We start from the raw sequence: 23,786 nt of genomic DNA on the forward strand, positions 1-23,786 counted from the left end.
TTCTCAATAAAACCAGACTTGACCGAACTGGGCTCCTGTGCTTCCTTGAGGGCCCCGCTCACACTTCACCAGGAAGGGCCGCTTTTCTGGAGATGCCGGACTCCTCCTTGGGGGCTGGGGCAGGTGCTGGGCGACCGTGGGGGCCGAGGCTGCTGGCCCTGTGCTGCTGCCCTGGCCAGGGCTCCACTGCAGGCCCGGGCATCAGCGTGCCTGCATGGCACCGCTAAGGAGTGACCGGCTCAGCGGGAGGTGTGGGGCCAGGCCGCGGCGTCAGGCCCACCGCTCTCCTGGTGTACGGGAGGGAGTCCAGGCCCAGAAATGGGGTGAGGAGGCGGCTCGGGGACACTGAGGTGCCACCTGGCCCCAGACGGTTCACTGCGGTGGGCTTGCCCTTCCTGAGAGGGGCCACCTCGGCTGTCCCTGACTCCAGGGTGTCCCCTCCTGCCACAGGCAGGGCCTCGGACAGGCCCTTGGGCCGGCTGAGTTGAAGCCAGTGTCTGTGGTCTCGAAGCCTGAGGACACCAGCTTCCCTGGGCAGCACGCTCTGGCCCAGGGGGCACAAGGCCTATTTGGACGTCAGCCTGAGCTGAGTTGTTTCCTAAGACGTCGTGTGTGAAGTCCCACAGTGGCTATGCCTCTGAGGTGGCTGCATAAAGACATGCCACACATACCCACGGCTGGCATGGAGGGGCTGGGTGGCAATTCCCTGCCCTTTCTGGATTCTGGAATGTTCCATCACACAACTGTCAGGACTGGCTATATAGATCCTTGCACGCCCCGTGAAAACAGCGATGCTATCTTGAAGCCACAGGTAAAAGAGGCCTGGGCACGGCAGAAAAGGGGTGCCTTGTGTAGCGGACTCTGCAAGGAGGGCGGTGTGGAAACCCCAGTCACCACTTAGAAGAGCAGCTCATATGTGGGAGGGGAGGCCCCTGGGGGTGCCAGGTGGTCTGGCAACGGGACCCCAGGCCACATTTCCAGGGGCTGTGATGCAGAGGCCGCAGAGCAGGGGTGCGGTCAGACCTGGCATTTATTAGCCAGATGGGCTTGTACGATGATGTGACCATTTTGTGCCTCAGTTTCCCCACTATAAAAGGGGCACCTCGGTCACTGTCTGCTGTGAGGCTGCTGGGGTGCACGGTCTGGGCTCTTCTTGGCCCTGGAGGGTCTGAGAGAGCCACTTTGAGAGGAGACTCAGAGGAGCTGGCTGGCGGGAGGCCGTGGGGCCCAGGAGCGTGACTCCAGAGGCCCCTCTGGCCTGTCCGTGGTGTCGGCGGTGAGCACAGCCAGTGCCTGCAGCGCTGTGTGCTCTGTGCAGGAGGGAGGCCCCGGGAGCTGGCAGGGAGGGTGCCCGCCGGGTGGGAAGCAGCTGGGAGGCTCCTGGACCGGGGGCACCTGCCACGTGTCAGGCACTCAGCCCAGGGTCTTCCGTCCCTGGGAAGAATTCATTTGGACAGAGACGGAGCCGGCTTTGAAAAGGCTTTTACTCCAGGGGACAACCCAGGGGGTGAGGTGCGGCCCCCTCCACAGCCTGCTCTGGCCACGGAGCCAGTACAAAGCGCCCAGTGCTGACCTTGGGGACGGCCACACGACGGGCTGGTGGAAACCAGTTCTCTCCTCCCACTGTTGCCTGGGGCTACAGACAAAATGAAGGGGAAAAATGTGCGCACCGGGGGTAGGTGCCGGCACGGGGGCTGGCGGGGGCCGGGCGGTTGCTTGGAGACTCCGCAGGGCGCAGGCTGGGCCCAGGGCCCGGGGCCTCCCGCAGCGGCACCAGGTGTCCCCACGAGCGGCCGGCACTCAGGCTCACCTTCAGGGGCACCTGTGGGCAGCAGCCAGCGTTGAGCACCCGGCCCGGGCCAGCACCGAAGCCCACACGCAGGCGGACACGGGCCCGCACCTGCCCGAAGACGTGATCAGACACAGCCAGCGTGCGCTGTTGTGGACAGATGCCTACGCGCACGCTCGCAGTGACAGAAGGCAGGCCACATCCACCCCACGTCATAATGCCTCGACCTTGGCCGTGTACCTCACCTGACCTGCCAAGGCCTCTGTGCCAGGGAGCAGGCCTGTGGGGGCTGGGCCGGGCCAGGCGCTGACCTGTGCTCACCACCTTAGGGTCCCGCTCCCTGGGGATCGGCTGGTTCTGAGAGAGCCAAGGGGGGCAGCTGGAGAGCCCTCCCAGGGACCCTAACCCTGGGTGGGACCTTGCCAAGACCCTCAACCGTGGCTCAACAGCTCCCTCCTGCCCAGAGCTGCTGCCCCCCGCCCCTGCAGGACTACGGGTGGGGTGGGGTTCGGCTTCCTGGGCCTCCCGGAACCATGGGGAAGGTGGGGGGGGGCAGCACTGTGGGGGCTCAGGACTCTCCTGTCCCGTGGGGGTGGCTCTGGCTGGGAGGACGCCGCCGGGAGGGGCCTGGGCCTGGCAGTGGAGCGGGGCCTGCCGGCGACTCACCTGCAGGTGCAGCCCCGAGGTCTGCACGTGTTGCAGGGACTCCATGGTCCCCCTGACAAGAGCTGGAACAAAGGGAAAGAGGAGGTGGCCCCAAGCCGGCTGCGCAGACACGCCCGCGGGAAGGCCCAGCCCAGCCCGGCCCCCAGGCTCCTCTGTTATTTCCTGGGTCCACACGGTCACCTATGCTAGCGGGTCGGGCAGCCCCCACATTACTCTGTGGCTAGTTCCACCTCCCACCGGCCACATCCGTGGCACAGGCTCGAAGGCAGTGTGACTGCGCCAACCGTGGGTCCCTGGGGCCAAAGGGCCCTCCTGGCTGTACAGCGGTTTCTCTGCCGCTGACCTCAGCCAGTGGGGGCCTGGCCCGGCGGGACTGGGGGCGAGCACGGTGCTGGGGCTCCCGTTCTGTGCGGAGGCTCTGAGGCTGGGAGGAGGGAGGATCGCAGGGCAGCGCCGGGCCCGTGCCCCCCGCGTCTTCCCCCTGGGTTTCCACGTGACGGTGACGTGGGGGCAGCCCCGTGGTGCTGGCCCTGCTGCGTGGCCTGGGTCAGCACAGGACACCTGCCTCCAGCCCTGAGAAGCGGAGTGGCCCGGGCGGGGAGGGGTCAGCCGTCAGTGTTTCTGAGTTTGCTCTGAAGTCTTCTGTCCCTTTGGTCAACAAATATTTCATTCCATCCTTCCAAGTCATTAGCAACTTTCAATACAAAGACTGTGACAGAAGGGCCCTAGGAATGGCTGGGAGCCGCCTTGTTCTCTCTCTGCTGCGCCTCGGGGGTTAACTGGCCAGCTCCCTGGGGAACCCATCTCTGGATGCCTGAAGCGGGTCAGCAGTTATTTGAGGGCCGCGGCCTTGTCTCCTGGGTGCTGCGCAGAGGGCACTGCTGGTGTTGGGAGGGAGGGAGCCGCGGCGGAGGCTGCCGGTGTGGGGCTGTTGGGTCCCTGGGAGGGCAGCATGGCCCCCAGCCCCGGTATGCACATCGGGAGGCCTGCGGTGTGGCCACGGCCATCCTGGGGAGCTTGAGGAGTGTCCAGGTGTTTCTTAAGGGCAGGAGGTGGGACCTTGGCCCCTCACCCTTCTGGGGAAACACGGACTGTGCAGAGAACCACCCCACCGAGGGATGGAGTTGCCTCTGCAGGACAGACCCCCCCCCACCGTAGGACAGAGCGCCCTCTGCAGGACGGAGCCCCCACTGCAGGACGGAGGCCCCTCTGTAGGGCGGAGCGCCCTCTGTAGGACGGAGCCCCCACTGCAGGATGGAGGCCCCTCTGTAGGACGGAGCGCCCTCTGCAGGATGGAGGCCCCTCTGCAGGACGGAGCGGCCTCTGCGGGACGGAGGCCCCTCTGTAGGGCGGAGCGCCCTCTGCGGGACGGAGCCCCCTCGGCAGGACGGAGCGGCCTCTGCGGGACGGAGCCCCCTCGGCAGGACGGAGCCCCCACTACAGGACGGAACCCCCTCTGTAGGACGCAGCGCCCTCTGCAGGACATAGTGTCCTTTACAGGGCAGAGTCCCTACTGCAGGACGGGGTGCCCACTCTAGGAGAGCCACCAGGCCTGCGGTTGCAGAACGGGAGCCCCCGTCCTCTAGGAGTTCTGATAGTGAGGTGGACCCCCCACTGGAACATCTGGTGTGCCCTGAGGGCTGCTGGCCAGGATGGGGCACGTCCAGGCCTTTCATGAGTCCCTCAATCAGGCTCACGCTCTCCCCGCCAGGGTACAGGTGACTGGCGCCAGAGGCAGGGAAGTGGCCTTGAATCCCCAGGAGGGGCAGCTACTAGAGCTGCCTCTGAGATAAGGCAGCACTGTGCCACCCAGGCTCACCTGCAAACTCTGGGATCTGCGAATCTTCCACCTCAAATAGCAGCTCATCGTGGATCTGGGCGACCAACCTGGAAGACACGGAGGGGGGTGGGGAGTCACCCTGAGATGTGGTGTCTGGATACCAAGCTTCACGCAGTGATGGGGACACACAGGGCACCATGGAAGGATGTGACTGGCGGGAGCAGGAAGACCTAGCCAGTGCCTGCTGCCTGTGGTCACCTGTCACCAGGCCAGTCCCAGGGGAGAGGGAGGCACAGGTTAGAAGTGACTCTGGCTCCCTGTGCCCTTGGGGTACCTGGCCAGGCCTGGACATACTCTTCTTCCCATAGAGTCAAAGCTCTTTTCGTGGGTCGTGGTAAGAAGGCTGCCTACAATCTGGACACCTTGCTGTGGACACCCCCGAGACCTTCCTTCCCCCCACTTGGCCTGGGGGCTGAGCCCCGTGGATTCCATCACCCAGAGAGCCCTGCACTCGAAGCCTCTCTGCACTCGAAGCCACTCTGGCTCTGTGCCCCATCAGCCCTGGTGCGCCCCCATCCTTCATCAGCATCCTTTATCTAAGACCCTTCAGGTACCGCTGGACCCTTCAGGTACTCCTGTGGGAGATGGGGCCTGGACTGTGGAAGAAGTGTGGGGGCAACGCAGCACCAAGGGCCAGGGGTCTTGGGAGGGCTTAGGCTCGAGTGAAGGGGCTGGTAGGTGCAAATGTGTGCACAGGGAGGGGACGGAGCACTGGTCCCCACTAGCTCCATGCTGGCTGCACAGAACATGGCTATTGCTGGGCTCAGCACTCAGCCAGTACATGCCAGATTTCACGCATTCTGTAGAAGGTGGGATCTGGGTTGACTTCTGTGCTTTGAGCAGGTGACACTGGCCAGGGGCTGTGGCCCAGGATCTGGTGCCAGCCCTGCCCTCAGGGCAGAGGAAGGTGTCAGGCCCTGCATACACATGGAGGGGAGGTATGGTGCAGGTGACCCATAGGAAGGGTGGCAGACACCAGGGAGGGACCTGTGTGCTCTGCCCTGTGTGACTTGCTGTCTGCGGGACTGGGCCTTCAAGGTCAGAGGCCACGTCTGGTCCTTGTCACTTTGCAGGCATAGTCTGCGAGGGAAGAGGCCTTGTGAGGCAGAGCTGTGGCCCCTGAAGCACCAGGAAACCAGGGCCGCACAGGAGAGGTGTGGCGAGACCCACTGGGCAGTGGTCACCGTGACGGCCAGCCCTGGCTGGGGAGGGGGCAGCTCTCAAGGCCCTGGGGGAGACACACAGGACTCCGCAGCAGAGATTCACAGTGCCCACCCCAATCCATTCCCCTCTCCCTTTGCTGTCGGGTGGGGTGGTGCCCCCAGCTCTAGTTTCCCGGGCTCTCTCTCAGATGGGGGACCCCTCAGGTGTACGCCCGCCAGCTTCCAGGAGGTTCTCAAAAGCCGACCTGGCTAGGACTCAGGTGTCTTTCTGACCGCCACTATCTTCTCCTTTTGCTGGCAGGGCGCTGTGATGGCGGGGGCAGACACGGCCATCAGGGCACCAGGAGGCAAAGGGACAGGGAGCCAGAGGGACCTCGGTCCCACCACCCTGAACCTTTGAACCAAAGTCAGCAATTGTGGGATTCTGCATTTCTACAATGGGAGAGAAGTCCACCTCTGGAGTCTGAGCTGCCGCAGGTGGCCTGTGTCACCAACAGCACGCACACATACGTCCCCTGGCACGGAGTCCATGGGGCATCACAGGGGCCTGCAGCCTGGGACGTGTGCCTGCGTTTCACACCGTCTCTGGCCAAGGGCCGTAGGGACCTGCTTCTGCTTTCTTAAATGAACTTCGAGGCCTCCAGTGGGGTCTCGGCTCCCACGGGAACTTAGTTTTCAAATGGACAGAAACTCAGAAGAGGGACTCATAACTTTCCAGTTTAGCAGAATCTGTTTTCACGCTTCCTGAAATGACACTGTGAATTCTGAGCCACCTAAGAATAGGTCTGAGCTGTGAGTCACTCACACACCCCTCTCGCCGAGGACTGTGACGTTCCCAAACTTCTAAGTGGAAACTGGGGCGCCAGAGAGAAGAGGCGCAGAGACGCTCGTGCTCGACTCTGTTGTTGCCAGGGTGTCCTCTGGCCTCCAGCTGGCCCCGTGCGCGAGAGCTGCAGACGGGCCTGTCACCGCTCCTCGCCCTTCCTGCTTCACGCCCACCTGCTGGCCGTGCCCTCGGGGGTGGGCCAGGGGCTGCTGGGGCCCCCCACCCCACCGCCCTGCTGCCTCACGGAGCCCAGGCTCATCGAGGCCGATCCTCACCACGCAGCTGGGCTTCTTGCCTCCCCCGGGCCCGTTTCCGAGGCCAAGACAGCGAGAGCCCCGCCGTGCTGGGCAAGGCCTGGTCATAGGTGCCCCGGGTCTGTGGCCGGGTGGCTGGAGGTCACACAGCTGTCCTCGTGGCGAGCAGATGTACGATCTCAGAGACGCACGACCACCGTGTGGCCTTCGGTTCGGCCAAGCTCGCACAGGCTGTTTGCACCTCTGCTAAGTGGACCTACAGACACCACACGGGGCAGGACGCACGGGTCTGGGACCGGAGGGAAGACCTGAGGAGTCCTGGATAACGGGAGGGGCTGGCACCAGGATGTGGGGGCGTCAGGGGAGCAGACGGCAGGGGACAGGGGGCTCTGAGAGGAGAGCGTTTCACATTCTGCTCTTGCCCCCCCCCCGCCCCCCGTGGCTGCAGAGCGTGGCCCAGACCCCAGGATAGGCACCCCGGGTAACGCCCGCCCTCCATCGCTCCCCCCTGGCTGGGCTGCCGAGGGGGCCTCTCTGTGGGGCCTGAGGACCGGCTCCCCCGACTCCTTCGCTAGGATGCCACCCACAGTCTCTGGCAGGGCCTTTGCCTGGGGCACATTTCTGTATAAAATTGCTGGAATTGCCAAAAGAACACAGTCTCAAAAGTCAAAATGAACAGTAGGAAATATGTGAAGAAGGAGCCAGGAGAAGGCTTTTTAAGGAAAGATGCAGGGTCTCAGATAAGGAAAGAAATCTTGCCTTGAGAAGGTAAAACGGTACCGAAGTCAAGAGGAAACTGTAACCTCGGATGGAAAGGGGGTGGCAGGCAGGCAGGCCCCTTATCTGGCTGTGCTGGTGACACAAGTGGGCATGAGCCCCTCCCCTACCGCGGGGCTGGAGAAGGGGCTGCCTTGCCCCGTCTCCACCTTATCTCCCTGGGCTGGTCTGCAGCGACAGGCCGGCTCGCGGCAAACACACCCACGGGGACCTGCTGGGGTCCGGCACACTCGCTCCTCTGGGGGACTTCCAGGCTGGCCGCAGGGAAGGGGTCCGGGAGTTCTGGAGGAGAACCTGCCCCTGCCACCGGCACCGGGACCCCGGGTGGCTGCGAGGCGTGGCTCTGGGCCAGCAGAGCTGGGCAGGAGCTCCTTGTCACGCGGCGCCCCCAGGGAACACCGGGGGCCGAGGCTGAAAGTGGAGAGAGCTGTGGCCCAGGGGCCGCGGTTGGGCCCATGTCAGTGGCGTCTGAGCGCTGGCTGGGGGTGGGCCAGGGTGTCCCGCACACCAGGGTGATGGCCGCAGGCAGGGGGAATGGGGCGGTCTGGGGTCTCCATGTCCTGACCGAGGGTCCGTGGGGTGCACCCACCTCCGGGCCGGGCAGCTGCATGTGGTGCCCCTTGAGCTGGGCTGAAGGGTGCGGGCACTCCCGGGGGGATGCATTTCTGCGCCAGGTGAACCTCGAGAGGCCTCCTCGCGCCGCAAGGAAGTCGGGCTGCTGTGACTGCAGCTGCCGTGAGCCGACCCTCGGGCGCCTGGCCCAGCCCGAGTCGGGCGGTGAGGGCCCTCCCGGGAGTGGGGACGGGAGCTCAGGCTCCGGGGGCCCCTTCGTCTGGGTCTCTAGCTTGTCAGAATCGAGCCCCACGTGTGGGATGTGGAAGGGGCTGCTCTGCTCTTGGGAGGTGCGTGCACGTGGTCCAGCCCCAGAGTTGACGGGGATGATCCACGGGCCTCCTCCCGGCCGTGAGAAAGGCGGGTCCGCGCACCCGGTCAGGTGCCTGTCTCACTGACCTGGCCGTCAGGGCGGGCGACGTGGCCACTGCAGTGAAGATGTGGATCATGGCCATCTTGCAGAGGTCTGCAGCCGAGCCTGTGGATGCAGAAGGGGCTGCTTCACGAATGATGCGAGGTCCAGGGCCCACGGTGGGGGCTGCCCAGCGGGGCCGGCCAAGGCAGGCCTCGTTTTCCGTGCTGCAGAGCGCGGGACCCCACACCTCGCAGGTTAAGGCAACCCAGACCTGCCATCTCCTGCCTCCCGCAGAGCAAGAACCGGCCCTGTGCAGCCGGGTCCTCTGCTTGGGGCCCCACAGGCTGCCATGAGGGCCTGGCCGTGCGCTCATCTGGACTAGGGAAGACCCACTTCCAAGTGACCCCAGGTTGTTGGCAAAATTTGTTTCCCTGCAGTGGCTCGAGTGAGGTTTCTGTGTTGCTGGGGGCCGCGGGGCTGTGCTCAGCCCCTGGAGGCTGCACGGGCCCGCCGTCCTACGTGCAGCTTGCTTCCTCACGGCCACTGCGAGGACATCTGCTGCTGCGACTCCCTGACTCTGACCCCTAAACCTTTCAAGGGCCCATCTGATTAGGTCAGGCCCACCCTGGATAGTCTCCGTTTTAATTGCAGATCCTCTTTGTCGTGTGGCTTGAGGTGGCCACGGAAGGATACGTCATTGCATCCACAGGTTCTGCTAACAGCTGGGGCGTGCACACGGGCTGAAGCAGCTATGGTGCTGCCCCCCGCACCAGCTAGCAGCGTGGCCAGGCAGGGACAGGCTCTCGAGCCTCTCAGGTGTGTGGCCTTTCGACTTCGTTTTGCTTAGCCTTCTGGTGGATGACATGCGGCTGTGACACAGGCACCTGGATTCGGGTAGGGATAGATCAATCCGTCAGGCGTTTAACCTTCTAGGGCTGTGCTGGGCCCTCTGCAAGGTGCTGGCCGGTGTAGGGCACAAGCCCATTCCAGCGCCAGGCACACAGGGGGGGTCTTCACACCGGGTTCTGATCATGGGAAACAGACTGAAGTTCAGGGTTCATCAGTGGTCTTAAATTGCTTTAGCTGCTGCTGGTTCCCGAGGTTAGAGAAGTCAATGGACTGCCTTCCTCCCTGCAGGGTGAAGCCCCCACAGAGGGCTGTCCTTTCCCCCAAGAGAGTGGCAGCAGTGCTGGGCGTGGAAGTGCGGTGGCTGAGGCCAGCCTGCTGGCGGTGACCAGGGGAGCCGCACTCGGTCGGTGCCAGGGTGCTTGCTGTTTCCGGAGAAGTGCACGGAGCTGGAGAAACAAGGACGGGGGAGGCGGGTGGAGAGAGAGTGGGGGGTGGGGGAGGGGAGGCCCCAGGCAGGCGGGGGCATCATGGCTGGTCATGTTGGCTGATGTGTCAGAGGCAGAACCTTCTCATAGGCACCGGCCGCGGCTTGTCCCCGGTACCTGGCTCAGCTCAAAATGGGCTTTTGTTAAGTGGATGGATGACAAGTCACTTGCTCAGAGACACAGGTACGCAGGGACGCGGTATCCGTGGTGGCTCAATTCCGTGGCCAGGACTCCTAGTCAGCTTCTCGAGTGAAGATAATTCTTTCTGGAACGGCTCTAAAATAGCTTCGATGTCACCTTGCACACGCCTACTGAACAGACATGGGGTCCTGGCCTGACCACTGCCTCAGACATGAAAACCCGCCCCCTCAGCTCTTGCCCCGATGGTCGCCCTGGGAGATGGGACTCGGGAGAGTCTCTGTGGAGCCCAGACCAGGCCTAGGAACTGCCCTGCCCGCTGCTGAGCCTCCGGTTGTCCAAGCCACACGTGGGGGTGGAGTCTGGACGGGGCAGTGCCGCCATGTCCCTGTCTCCACAGGGCTCCTGGGGACACGCCCTCCACCCTCCCCTCCGTCCACGTCGCCCTCTCCAAGTCTGCTGGGGGCCCGGCCACCCCCCTGCTGCAGAACACCCCTCCGGGCGCAGGCCTCGTGTCTGGGGCCTCGTGGGAACAGCTCGTGGCACGTGGTGTGCGGAGCCCGTGATGTGCGCAGAGGCTCGAGCCCTCTGAGTGCTGTGGCGGAGATGGCAAAGGCGTCTTCACCACGAGGGGTGGACGCTGTGTGGTCACTCCCGCCAGCAGACAGCGGCAGGACCCGGGAGGGCCTGCTGGGCCTGGTGGGGGGGGCGAGGCGGGGGTCCCGGGGCGGGAGTCAGCCCTGGCCCTGCCCACTCCCTATTTGCAGGCGCAGGGCCGCATTGCTTGAGCCTGTCTCTTGCGGAGACGTGACTGTGCCCCGTGCACCTACCTGCTGGGCCCGTGTCATTCACTGGTGCCTCCCCACAGTAGCCGGCCGTGAGGACGGGACAGCCCTGCGGCCGACAAACACCCAGGACGCACGCGGACATGGCAGATGGGCGGAGGGGCTCGGGGTACCTTGCACCACGAAGTTCACCGCCTGCCGCTCTGCTTGTGCCCGGAGCCGCTGGTCCCGTGCGTGGACTCTCGGCAGTGGTCTCCTTCTGCCCATGACGGATGCCACATAGCCTGGGTCACACGAGGAGAAGCAGGACATGAGGCAGGAATGAACAGGCTGCGCGGTGTCCCGCGCTTACCTACCCTTTGTGGGTGGGGCTCCCTCAGGGCAGGACCCGTCCCCTGGCGCGCTGAGCCGCAGCGTGGCCCGGGGCTGTGCCCAGAGGCCTCCCTCTCTGCGCGGGGAGAGCAGGGGCAGCGACGTCTCCGCCTGCCCGGTGGCTCGCCGGTCTCCCTCCCGCTGCAGCGTATCTGACATGGGCCAGGGACAGCAGCGTGTAAAGACTGTTAAAAGCCACTGTGGGACTTGGGTGCGGAAGTAACTCTGGACCATGGGGCAGCTGCGATGGGGAGAGAAGCATTAATCCGTATTCTACTCAAGGAGGGGCTGATGGCCCGGGTCAGGGCCCGCACCCTTACACACGAGGGCAGGCCCAAGTTTTGTGGGGCCTGAAGCTTCTTAATCCTGAGGTCTTCCTTACAAGAACAAACGCAAGCGTTCTGTTGGTTGAGAATGTTCCTGACCAGTGAGAACTTCCGTTTTATTGGGTCGGTGAGACTACCTGCCCCACTTAGGCTCTCCCGTATCTGAGGCTTGGGAGAATTTCCCATGGAGATCACAATCACTACATGACAGCGCCTGGAGCAGCAGCTGTGTGCCCGCGGTGATACCACCATCCGGTCTCCTAACAGTGCAGGCAGTGGGGACAGGCAGAGCCCGAGCCTCCGCCCGGCCAGCTTCAGAAGGCCCCGCCTCTCCGTGTGTCTGGTGACCCTGGACCGGACGCTGGGCACTGGGTGCTTCCTGCTGCTGAGGGTTGGGTTTGGTGTGTTCTTTCAAGAGGGTCAGGCCCAGGTTACCAGCAGGTCACCTGATGCCTTTGAGGCCTGTGTTTGAGCTCTGTGGGCTGCTTCTGAGTAGCCCCTGGCCAGGGGTGCTTCAGCCCCACTCCTGGGTCCTTCATTCTGGGGGCTCTGGGGAGTGTCCCAGGTGTCCACACCAATGGTCAGGATGCAAACATCTTCTAGCCCTGCACGGACTCTGGAATCGCCCAGCCTACTGCTTCTAGAAGTTACTCTGCTGCGTCCGATGGGGTTTCACAGGGAATGTGCGCCTTGGGGCTCAAGCACACACACAGGGAACCCTCTGAGGATGTGTGGAGTGCTTTCTCCGCGGGGCCCCTTGCCCTCTGACCCTCTGCCTCGGCCTCCCGGGTCCCAACTCTGGTTCCTTGGCTTTGTGACACCACGTGGCTGCCTGGGCTCCCCACGCCCCACCCCCCCACTTTGTTTCTCTCCTCTCAGGGCCAGAGGACTGCCCTGCCGTGGTCCAGTGAAAACAGCTGCTTCGTGTATTTTGCCCAGTTTTCTAGTTGTTTATCGTGGGAGGGAAGTAGGGTCCCAGGTCTCTGTGGCCCAAAGCGGAGTCCTGGGCTCCACACGTCCCCAGTCCCCAGCGTGCGCGGGGCTGGGCGCGTGCCTCCTGTTCACGCTGCGATGACCTCTATCCCTCACCCTCGCGTCCTGTGCTCAGCAAGTGGGCGAGGGCATGGGAGGAGGCCTCTGGAAGCACGCAGCCAGCACGGCCTGCACCCCACAGTCACAGGGAAGGAGGGATAAACCACACAAGTATCTGCCCTGAAATCCCAGTTAAGTGAGTCGCCAACTCGACCTCCCCTTAGCTGTGGCCGCCCCCCCCAACCCCCGAGACGAGAGGCCGGCTGGAGGCGGCATCTCCGCCCATGTGTCGACACCTGTCCCGGGGCTGGCGAGGCGCCCGGACCTTCGCTCCTCAGCACCGTGGCGCGCCTGCCTCGTGTGCCTGCTGCAGCGCCGGGAGCGTCGGGGCGCCTACCTGGGGAGCGGCTCGTCCCGCTGGGCCCGAGCCCCTCCGTGCCAGCCGCTGACGCTGCCTCCTTGCTGTCTGTGCCCGTGCTCCCAGTGCAGCCCGCCCCGGCTGAGAGGCCGACCCGGTCACTTCCGACTGCCCCCGAGGCACCAGCTCGGACCCGCCTCCCCTGCCACCCTGTTTTCTGCACTCGTGTGGACAGGTTTGCAAAAATGAAACCCAGGTTCTTCCCGTGGCCTGCCCCGCCCCGCCGCAGACTCCCCGGTCTTCCACGCGGCGGCTCAGACGGCGCCCCCGGGGGCACCAGGGGTAATGGAGCTCTCCAGCTCCCCCCCCGCCTCCCCCCCCCCGTCGTTCTGCTCCAGCGTCCTGTTCGTCTCTTCCACACCTAGAATCCCGTCTTTCTGACCTTGTCCGGATGGACTCGCTTATTTGAGGCACATTGTCTGCTCTTGGACGGTGGCCCCAGGACTGCTCGGGGCTCGTGAGGCTGGTGTCAGCACCGGGCCCGACCGTCCGCTCACACTGCGGAAGAACAGCATGATCACGCCAGGACCTCCCTACAGCGTCTGCCCGGAGGGTAACCGCTGGTCCAGAGCGGAGGGCCACTGGGGGCCTGGGGGCTCAGCCGGTTAGGCGTCCAACTTTGGCTCAGGTCACGATCTCACGGGTCATGGGTTCGAGCCCCACGTCAGGCTCTGTGCTGACAGCTCGGAGCCTGGAGCTGCTTCAGATTCTGTGTCTCCCTCTCTCTCTGACCCTCCCCTGTTCACGCTGTCTCTCTCTGTCTCAGAAATAAATTAAACATTAAAAAATAAATAAATAAAAGAGGTGAGTGCCAGGAAGGGAGGCAGAGCCGTGCAGCAGGGAGGGGGTGGGTGTCAGCCCCGTGCCACCTGCCAGCTGTGTGAACTCGGGGAGCTACTTCACCTCTTGGTGACTCGTTTTCCTCATCTGTAAGATGGGTAACGACACACACACCTTTTAGAATTGCAGTGAGGATCAGAAGTCACTTAGTCGAAAGCCGCTGAACCGCATGTGGCCTGCAGACGGGCCTCGCAGGCACTGGCACCGCTGTTTTCTGACGATTCTGACTGCACACACTCTCATCGACACTGGGCTCCATCACTCTTCTAATGTCTCAAAATCGGTAGAACTTTACTCTTCACAGAGCGCCACCGGACCCAGCTCTGTGCCCCCCGCACCTGCCGTCCGCCTGCCTTCCGGTGGCCGGCCTCACGCAGCTCTGCTCCCACGCTCGCTTCTCTCCTTCCTCTCTCCTCACCTCACTGTGCTGCTCTTTTTCAAATGCCTTGGTTTGAATGTACGTTCACAGATTTCTTTCGTTCTTTTGAAAATACACTTTTAAAGCATCGCTTCACCTCTCAGTGAAATGCCCACCTGGCCGTGCCCCGCAGGTTTTCACATGAGACACTTTCACTGTCATGTATTTATGTTTGTGATTTTTGTGGGGCTTCTTTTTTTCATTCTAAATCATTACGGAGTGGGATGCACCTCTGAGCAGGCAGACGGACGGACGGCCACGTATTTAGATACAAGCTACCTTTGTGTTCCACGGTGGCCCCACGACATGTTCTACTTGACATTCTTTTATTTATTTATTTTTTTTATTTTTTTTTTTTAGTTTATTTATTTCTAGGAGAGAGAGACAGCGTGAGCAGGGGAGGGTCAGAGAGAGAGGGAGTCACAGACTGAAACAGGCTCCAGGCTCTGAGCTGGCAGTCAGCACAGAGCCCGACGCGGGGCTCGAACCCACAAACCGCGAGATCATGACCTAAGCGAAAGTCGGAAAGTCGGACGCTTAACCGACTAAGCCACCCAGGCGCCCCCTACTTGACATTCTTTTAAATCTGTGACCAGCTTGTGCTGAAGTTTTGTAAGTCGGCCGCGCGCAGGACGCATACCATAAGAAGGAATGTTCAGGGACAGGATTTCATCTTTACCTGTCCATCTGTATTTTCTGACCCAAGATTGCAGCGAGCACATCCTGGCTCTGGACCCTTGTCACACGGGGACTTGTGGCCCCATTTTCCAGCAGGGGCCGTGCGCCCACCGGGTGCCCTCCTGTCTGCCCACCACCCCCTAAGTGAGTGAGGCTGGAGACCAGCGGGGGCTGCAGCTCGGGGGGGGTGGCGCCCCCACAAGCTCGGGTGGCGTCTGGCTCACCTGTCTGGTGACACTGGGCAACGGTTGTTTGGGCAAAGTCCTTGATTTTCTTGTACTTCTGCAAAAAACTCTCCAAAAACTGGGCAGCTTCTGGCACAGTAACTCTCAGGCACGCGGCGAGCCGTTCCTTCCCTGCACAGACAGAAACGCTCAAGATCAAAGGCAAGCCCGCCTCACACCAGCGGGGACCGCAAGCCCAGGTGGCGACCATCGCACACAGGTGAGCCCGCAGAAGGCCCTTGGGAGACTACGGGTGCAGGGCCAGCTGGTCCCACTCCTGTGTTCCCAGTGGGCCGGGATGGGGCTGGGTGCTGCTCGGCCTACGCTGGTGTCTGTTACACACTTACTCACTCAACAGTGCCGACCGTGGCCCGGGCGGGTGCTGCAGGCGGAGCCGTGAACGAAGCAGATGTGGGCCCTGCTCTCGGCCTGTGTCCAGAGGGAGACCTGACTCCACAACTAGGGGACACTGGGGAGGGGCACCGGGGGAAGGGGAGGGAAATTTCCATTGCCAAATTATGAGACAATGGTACTTAGGAGCTCCTATCCTTGACGCTGTTACTCTGAGACGAACACTTCTGGTCCAGAGCAGTATTTGTTCCCTAGGGGACGCAGGTGCTCTGGTGAGGCTTTTTACAGCAGAATCTCCGGTGAGGATGGTACGTGAGTCCCAGCACAGCTTGCTGGGAGCAGAGGCTGGGGCCACACACACCTGGGTCTGAGTCCAGCTCCGTCACCACGGGAGGCTCTGTGTGGCCTCGGGGAAGTTATCTGACCTGCAATCAACCCTGTTTCTTCACCTATGACTCAAGGACACTAGCCTTTACCCCAGGGGTTGTTAAGGGGACCCTAGAACCAAGGCAGGTAAAGCTCAAGCAGAGCCTGACTCCTATTTGGTTTTTAGTATGAAGTCATTCTCTCCCATTTTCCTCCAGAAAAGAATGATAGTTTAAAGAGTGAATGAGGAGCACATGATGACAGGCCAGGGGCCCTGCTGGACCCCAGGGTCACGGGCAAAGCCCTGAGCTCTGAGGGGCTGCATGGTTGGAGGGAATCCCTGAGAGTCAAACAGCTGAAGACCTGAATTCCTGCGAGAGCATGACCAGGACCAGGAGCGGGCTTGCTGTCCTCAGCACCGGGTCTGCTCTGGGGCCACACCAGAGGGTGCCCCAAGCAGCCTTCAGGACAACCCAGCCCAGAAACCATGGCCCAAGGGTGGAGGCGTGGAGCCTATAGGGACTGGGAGACAAGCCTCACGGACCCAGTCTTCTCGTTAGCCAGGCTGTTCCCAGTGCCTGCTGGCTGATGCCTTCAGTGGTCTGGACAGAAATCCACCTTGGGAATTTGAAGGGGAGGCATTTGCTTCCACTGCTTGGCAAGGAAGAGTGGGAAAGGCTGGGGTGCCCTGTGCTCCCCAGAGTCTCTCCCAGCCGGGAGAGCTCACAGAGCCCTCAGTCTTTCCTCTCGCCAAGCTTGCCTGATGCCACTTCAATGGAAATGAAAAAATTTCCAATTTCTCTTTTAGGGCTTAATTAAGACCATATGATAGCTTCATAAATACATTATACTGAAGTAATCCATCTCTCATTCTTTCTGTGCATTCTAATCACTGCCCCTCGGCTATGGCAGTCTAGTGGAAAGCTCCACTGGCGTTCAGAAAGGAATCAGGTGGCGATTAGACACCTCAGCCAGGCCTGGCTGGGTGGGACCCTGAGTCCTCTCAGCTAAGTCCTTTCTCATGTCTAATCTGCTGTTAAGCCTACTCCGTGAATTTTTTATTTCTGACATTGCAGTTTTCAGTTTTAGAACTTCCATTTGGTTTTTATTTTCTGAGATTTCCTATTTTTTCATTCATTATGAGCATGTTTTCCTTTACATCCTTCAGCATAGTTATAATAGTGACTTTCAAATCCACGTCTGCTAATTCCAGTATCTGGGTCATCTCAGGACATGCTTCCATGATGCCCCCCCTTTTTTTTTGAGTCTGGATGGAGTTATCCTATTTCTCCATAGGCTTATTAATTTTGGATTATATCCTGGATATTGTGAATGTACTGCTTTGGACACTCTGGATTCTATTATGTTTTTTCAGGAGTACTGATTTTCTTTTTTTCTTTTCTTTTTTTAAATTTGCGAGCGAGAAATAAAGGAAGTAGGAGTTGGGGAGAGGGCCAGAGGGAGAGAGAGAGGATCTTAAGCAGGGTTCGATCCCATGACCCTGGGGTCACGACCTGAGCCAAAATCAAGAGTTGGACGTTCAATTGACTTAGCCATGCAGACGCCCCAGTGATGTTTTCTTTCTTCTCTTCCCTTTCTTCCCCTCTCTCCCTCCCTCCCTTCCTTCCTTGCACAAGACTTTGTCCCTGTGCAGTGGGGAGCAGCTGAAGCCTCATATCAGTCCTTTTAGCCTTAGCTGGGCCGTCTGAAGTTTGCCCCTTCTTATGCATAGTTAGGGGGCAGCCAGCGGTTAGGGCAGAGTTCACATCCAGAATTTAGTGTTCTCCTTTGGCTTTCTTTTTCCTGAGATTTCTTTCTCACTTTCTAGATTCCCCGCTTGCTCCAAACTGCCCCGTGTCTCCTCAAGCAAGTGAGGCTACGCATTTCTGTTGGAGTCTCAGCCACTCGTAGCGCCGAGGCTGGTCTTCACCCCAACCATTCCTCCCACAGGCCACGCCTCAGTACTTTATGTAGGTGTTTATTATATTTTCCCCATAAGTTGTAGTTGGATGGGAGCCACTTGGCCATTACAGAAGTCACACTTCTCCTTCTCGGTATGTATGGCTCAAGAATTCTTTTCCTTTATCAGGTAGAACCATTGGGAATACTTGAAGGGCAGAGGTTGGCCAAGGTCCCTGTACGTGAAGAAAGCCTGTTCACAGGAGGAGCAAATAGTGCAGGACCCGCACAGGAAGAAGAGGCAGAGACTCGGAGGGAGGCAGAGGGTCCAGCCAGACCTCAGGGCTCCTGCTCCCGTGCCCTTCCAGTGGGTCTGTCACACTCCAAGGCCCCAGGCGGGGTGACCCTGGACTCCGTGAGGGCTTGTATTCCACGCTTCATGTAGACAGGCCCCTTTCAGACACTGTCCCCCATGCTTCGGTTCACTTGGTCAGGTTTCCGCTGTGTGAGCTGTGATCGCGACCAGGCCTGTCCCCTAGAGCAAGGGCCCCCTCGGCCAGAGCACGAGTCACTCCCCGTCTCTGAAACCCCACAGGAACACGCAATTTGACTTTTCCCGCAGATGGCTAATGACATCATGTGCGCGACATCTTTAACTTTAGGAAGACAATCACTCCCTTGTCTCCAAGTGCTCTTTCACCGCTCGCGTATTTGCTAACGGTTTCTCACTCTCGTCTGCAGCCTGGAGACACGGTGGGCCCTCAGGAGCGCCGGCTGCTCTCCCTGGAACAGACCCGACCGACTACACGGCCTTCCAAACTCTGCTCTGGCGGCCTGCCCTGATGCCCTTGGCCCTGCTCGGCACCGGAAACTCAGTGCTGTCCTCAGGGCCTGCTTGTGCATCTCTTGTGACAGGTGTCGGCCCATGGGAGCAGATACTACACCTGCCTGAGTCCTCCCATGCCCAGGGGGAGCCTGGCCTAAGCACACTCGGCGGGGGGGAGCTACTGACCACATGTGCCTGGATGTGGAGGTGAACCTGAGTGCTGAACCCATGGAGAATCAAGGGGTAAACGGACTCTAGGAGGAGTGGGGGCTCTGAGCAGGACCAGAGGAGTCAGGAGGGGCTTCCTGGAGGCAGCAGGTCCTGCTGGGCTCAGAGGGGCCATCAGCAGAGCCACGCTGGGTGCACTGTTAGTTGGCAGGTGGTGGAAGGAGGAGCCCGCGCGGGTCAGCCGTTCGGCCGGGTGCCGGGGGACAGCTGCTCTGTGGTCACCACCAGTTTGGGCAGGGACGGTGCCCCCCGCAGAGTCTGAGGGAGATGTGAGGACCGGGTGGCCCCACCCACAGGCCGCAGGGCTGCAGCGACGTGGCGTCCCTCCTGGGCACCTTCTCTGCTCATGTCACAGCCCTGCTTCTCCTCGACTGTCACCGTGGTCCTCACGCTGCTCACGCCAACTCAGGCGGCACCTCTGGCCTGTGCCCCTGGCATGGAGGGCAGCAGTTTCCAGACCCTCGGTGGCACCTTTGTGCAGAAACCCATCATTGCCTCTGGCTGGAAGCCCCGTGCCGCATTTCCAGAGGGTTCCCAGCAGGCCGGGGGACCCGGCAGCTTCTCCCGCCAGGACGCTGGCTGCGCACACGGAAGACGGCACAGCCGTGCGCAGATGCACAGTGATCTCCGTCAGGCTGGCCGGTGACAGCGGAACAGCCAAAGTGGAGGCTTGGGGTGGGAGCCCTGTCACCATCAGGGCTAAAAGCAGCCAAATTACTCTTTTCACCAACATCACAGCTAATGACTCACTGCTTATTTACAAAGTAGAGCTCTTTTCCTCTCTAGCAAAAAATGAGGTGAATATTCCAGAAGGTGCCAGAGTGAAGATGGACTCTGAGTGCATCCTGCCACGTGCGTGACGCTGTGCTGGGAGCTCGTCACTCTCACTCCCGCCCCTCTCCCTGCGGCCCCCCACCGCACAGAGCTGCCAGGCCCTTGGTGGCGTGGGCCGGGACACACTGGGCAGCGGGCCCCCAGCGTGGCGGCAGGTGCTGCGGGTGAGGCGGCCAGTGCCAGGCACCATCCAACAAGCCTGCCTCCTCGCTGACTGGGAGGGGCCTGGGGCACAGAGAGGTGGAGGGCCTTGGAGAAGGTCACAGAACCAGGAGGGGATGGGTTGGGAGTCCAGCTCAGGCTGCCTGTTAGGGAAGCAGAGCCGAAGCTAATGGTGTGTCTGTGACATGGAATTCTGGAGCAAGATGCCAGGCACCAAAATCTAATGTAATTTGGTGGAATGGTGCCTCTTGTCCGCAACCCCCCCCCCCCCAACAGTGACCCAGAAAGGTTCAGCACAGCACAGGGAGGTCAAGAGGAGGAGACGGATGGAGCGAGTCTGAGTCATCCTGCTATCACCCACTGAGTTCAGTTCTTTAAAGCTAGGTTTCTTAGCTTGTTTCCCAAAAACTGTACACAAAATATCTTCACAAGTAGGGTCAGAAAACGACCCAGCTTGTTGATTTGTTCACTATTTACCACGGGCCTGGTCTGGGCAGCGCTCACCGTGGGCCTGGTCTGGGCAGGGCTGCCCCAGCTCCTGTGTCATGGGGCTCCTCAGGCTGGGAGAGTGGGCCATGGGGGGCCTGCTGAGGGCTGCACGTGGGTTGGGAACCCCGAGTTCGGAAAGGGGTGTGTAGCAGACAGACCCTCAAGTGGCCTCCGTGGTCCTGCCTACTGGTCTTCAGGCCCTTGTATGACCCCTGCCCTGGAGTGTGGCCAGACCTGCCTCCTGCCTCTAGCCAGGCACAGGGGAGGCCACAGGGTATGTGACCCGACCACATGTGTGCTAAGTGTCGCACCATCCTGCTGGGTCTCAAGAATGAAGCCACCGTGCTGTAGGGTGGGGACCCACGTGGCTTGAGCTGAGGGCTGCTGATGGGCTCCCCGGTGTGGCTCGGGTGAGACCACTGCCCTGCAGCCCCGCAAACATGGAGTGGCCATAAATGTGCCACCCGGGAAAAGATCGCCGCTACGGTGGCCAAGGGCAGCTGCGAAGGGGACTGTGGAGCGAAGGGGGCGGTGTGAGCGTGAACTCTGTGGACGTGGGGGTCCAGCAGACGGAGCGGCGTGCAGAGCCTGGGCTGGCCGGTGTGAGGCGTGTTCCAGACCCATCATGGCAAGTCACTAACGCCCTGGCACCAGGTCACACTGCGCGCGTACGAGGTGGCTCTCATATGTGACTGGCCACACGTCTGCGCGATGTTCTCGAGCTGGAAGCCTGCCACGTTTTGCTGCCTTTCCTCGAATGAACAAAGGGTGTCCGTGGCAGGGGGACAACCTCTCCCGTGTCTGCACGAGCCCCTCTCCCTTGTCTCTGAGGGGACGTCAGGCCCCACTGGTTCAGCGTGACGCGGAGGGAGAAGAGACTTGAACAGGATTTGCTCAGCCCTGTCAGGGAGCTGTGGCGGGGAGCAGAGGCCTGCGCTGCCGTGGGTCCTGGGGCTGGCCCAGCAGCGGTGGGGTGGGGCTGACGGTGTGGGCTCTGGCCCTCAACACCCCTCCCCCCCGGGCGGTTTTGGTCACGTTCATGCCCGCACCACCGTCCTCCCCACTGGCGCGACGCGGAGTGGGGCAGGGGCCACAGACGGTCTGCCTGGTGCTTGGTGCGTCGTGTCATCAGTGTTCGTAAATGACACTCAGGAACTCACAAAACTGAGCTGCAGGGGCCAAGCGTGGTCCCTCTAGGGCACAGCCACGTTTCAACACGGGTACGCGACAAAGCCACCTCGGCCTGGCCTGCGGTGACACCAAGCCTGGCTGCAGCCTACCTGCTCCATAGACCACCGAGTACACCACCTTCTTGGTCTGCTCTCTGTCTGCGTGCGTCACCCGTTCTGCGGGAATGTCCTTCCTGCGGGGAAGATGGCACACTGTTGGGCACGTTGGCATCATGTCTGCAGGGTGGAGGGCGTGCGAGGCCTGGCCGCGAGCCACCCACCACAGCTCCTTCTCTGGAGGCTCTTAACCATTTCAAGCCTGTCTACGGGGAGGGGAGATGCTCTGCACCTGCACGTCTGGCTTGGCACGGCTTCTGCAGGCAGGTGTTGGCGAGGCCTGGCACGTGCAAGCCGGCCAATTCCCGGGCGTCGCATGTGGACAACAGGGAGCACCTTCCCAGAAGGCGTACCCACCCGACCCGAGGAAAGCCCGCTCCCAGGTCCGGGGGGGCCTGGGCCCCTGGACACCGTGGCGGGCCACACAGCACCAGCCAAACGGCCTCCGCTTTGCCTCCCACCGATGCAGGTGTGCACGGGGTGGGAGGGGCTCTGAGTGCCCTGGTGTGCACGCGGGGGGGGGGCTCTGAGTGCCCTGGTGTGCACGCGGGGGGGGCTCTGAGTGCCCTGGTGTGCACGCGGGGGGGGGGGGCTCTGAGTGCCCTGGTGTGCCTGGGTGGGGCTCTGAGTGCCCTGGTGTGCACGCGGGGGGGGGGCTCTGAGTGCCCTGGTGTGCACGCGGGGGGGGCTCTGAGTGCCCTGGTGTGCCTGGGTGGGGCTCTGAGTGCCCTGGTGTGCACGCGGGGGGGGCTCTGAGTGCCCTGGTGTGCATGGGGGGGGGCTCTGAGTGCCCTAATTTCCCAAAGAATGTCTCCCCAGCTGATCCTCCCAAGCCCTCAGTGCTCCCTTCTCTGCCTGGCCTGTCCCCCTGTCCAAGCAGTTGCAGGGAGCTTACCTTACTGTGCTTTCCAGCACCCCCCCCCCCCCCCACCGCCCCGTCTGCCCCTAGTGAGTTCTGCACTGGGAGACACAGTGCCCATGTCAGTCCCTCAGCACTTGCTTGAGTTCTTGATGTTTCTGTCAGGGGACAGGCCCTCGGAGACGCCTACTCTACCCTGTTCACTGGTGTCCTAGAGGGCACCAGTCTTTACCACATGATTTCCAAGTGGCAATGCATTTTTCTGCTGTTAAGATATTTTGCCCACTTGTTTCTCTCACCCTGAATTTGGTATTATTAGCAGCTGTATTTAGATAAGAAACAAAAAGCCAACATGCGTTCATGCTCAGAACACATATGTGTCACCTCCTATGTCACCATCCCTCCCTTTATTTTGGAAATCCCACAGGGGCTCCAAGCCTGATCAGCAAAGATGCTGCTAAAAACCTTGCTAGGCTGGCTTTCCCTGTGTCCTTCCCGGGGCCATCTGCAGCAGGGGCGCTGCATGGAGCGGGGGAGGGACGGGGTGCATGGTAGAGCAGGGTGCCTGCCTGTCTGCAAGCAAGCGTGCAGGTGACCTGTGCTGTCCAGAGTCAGAGGCTGTCTGATGAAGAACCAATAAACTCTCAGACCTGCTTCTTCCCAAAGTAGGACAAGATCCAAACGGCGTAACCAATAAATAGGTATTGTGGATGTATATCAAAGCCGTGCTCTGATCATAGAGAATGTGCTTTCTTCTTGAGCACACACGGCATATTCACAATAACCCATCACACATTAGGATGCACAGAAAACACCAAAAGTTTGCACAAAATAAACATATTAAAATAACATTCGGATTACATTGCAAGAAAACTAAAAATTATAATCAAAACCAAAAGAAACAAAGAAATAAAAAACACAAACCCCATCTATCTAGAAATAAAACAAAAAAACACTGCTTTCAGACAACTTTTGGGTGAAGAAAAATAAAAACAGAAATTACATTAACTTCTAACAAAAAAACTCTGTCAGGCCCAGGGGATTACACTTAAAGCAGTGAGGAAATGCCCTAGCTCTAAACACCTATATTAGTAACTGAAAGAATAAAAAGTACAATTGGCCCTTTGAACAATATGGGGGTTAGCGTGCCGACCCCTCCCCCGCACAGCTGAAAATCCACATATAACTCCTGACTCCCTTCAAACTTCACAACTGATAGCCTCCTGCTGACAGGAAGCCTTACTGATGACCTAAACAGTCAATGAACATATATTCTCTGTGTGTCTTTATCATATAAGGTATTCTCACAATAGAGGAAGCCAGAGAAAAGAAAGTGTTATGAGGAAGATCATCAGGAAGAGAAAATGCATCTCCAGTCCTATTGCAAAACAATCCACAAGTATGAGGACCCGTGCAGTTCAAACCTGTGCTGTTTGAGGGCCAGCTGTACATGAATAAAGTTTTCAACTCGAAAGAAAGAAAAACAACAACAAAGCAACTCAAAAGAGCACATAGGAGGGAAACCATAAAGCCAGAAACAGAAATTAATGTAGTAGAAAACAGCAAAACACTAGACCAAATTAATAAATAAAAATCCTGGTTCCAGTGAAAAATAAAGTGGACAAACCATTAGCTGGTT

The 23,786-nt window shown here is 60.3% G+C and overlaps 1 protein-coding gene across 1 annotated transcript in view; it reads right to left on the reverse strand.

Moving 5' to 3' along the window:
* Positions 1-1,542: 1,542 nt before the first annotated feature.
* Positions 1,543-23,786, reverse strand: part of POLN (DNA polymerase nu) — a 165,542-nt gene continuing 143,298 nt past the window's right edge. The window contains exons 19-25 of the mRNA XM_039232153.1: positions 21,283-21,365; positions 14,848-14,979; positions 10,713-10,823; positions 8,327-8,405; positions 4,275-4,342; positions 2,456-2,517; positions 1,543-1,822 (exon numbers count right to left, since the gene is read on the reverse strand). Coding sequence (XP_039088084.1) covers positions 1,637-1,822; positions 2,456-2,517; positions 4,275-4,342; positions 8,327-8,405; positions 10,713-10,823; positions 14,848-14,979; positions 21,283-21,365 — 721 coding nt within the window. The 3' untranslated portion in view covers positions 1,543-1,636. The remainder of the gene's footprint in view (positions 1,823-2,455; positions 2,518-4,274; positions 4,343-8,326; positions 8,406-10,712; positions 10,824-14,847; positions 14,980-21,282; positions 21,366-23,786) is intronic.

Source organism: Hyaena hyaena, unplaced genomic scaffold (assembly GCF_003009895.1).
Source record: "Hyaena hyaena isolate Hyena2069 unplaced genomic scaffold, ASM300989v1 scaffold_63, whole genome shotgun sequence".
NCBI classification, from domain to species: domain Eukaryota; kingdom Metazoa; phylum Chordata; class Mammalia; order Carnivora; family Hyaenidae; genus Hyaena; species Hyaena hyaena.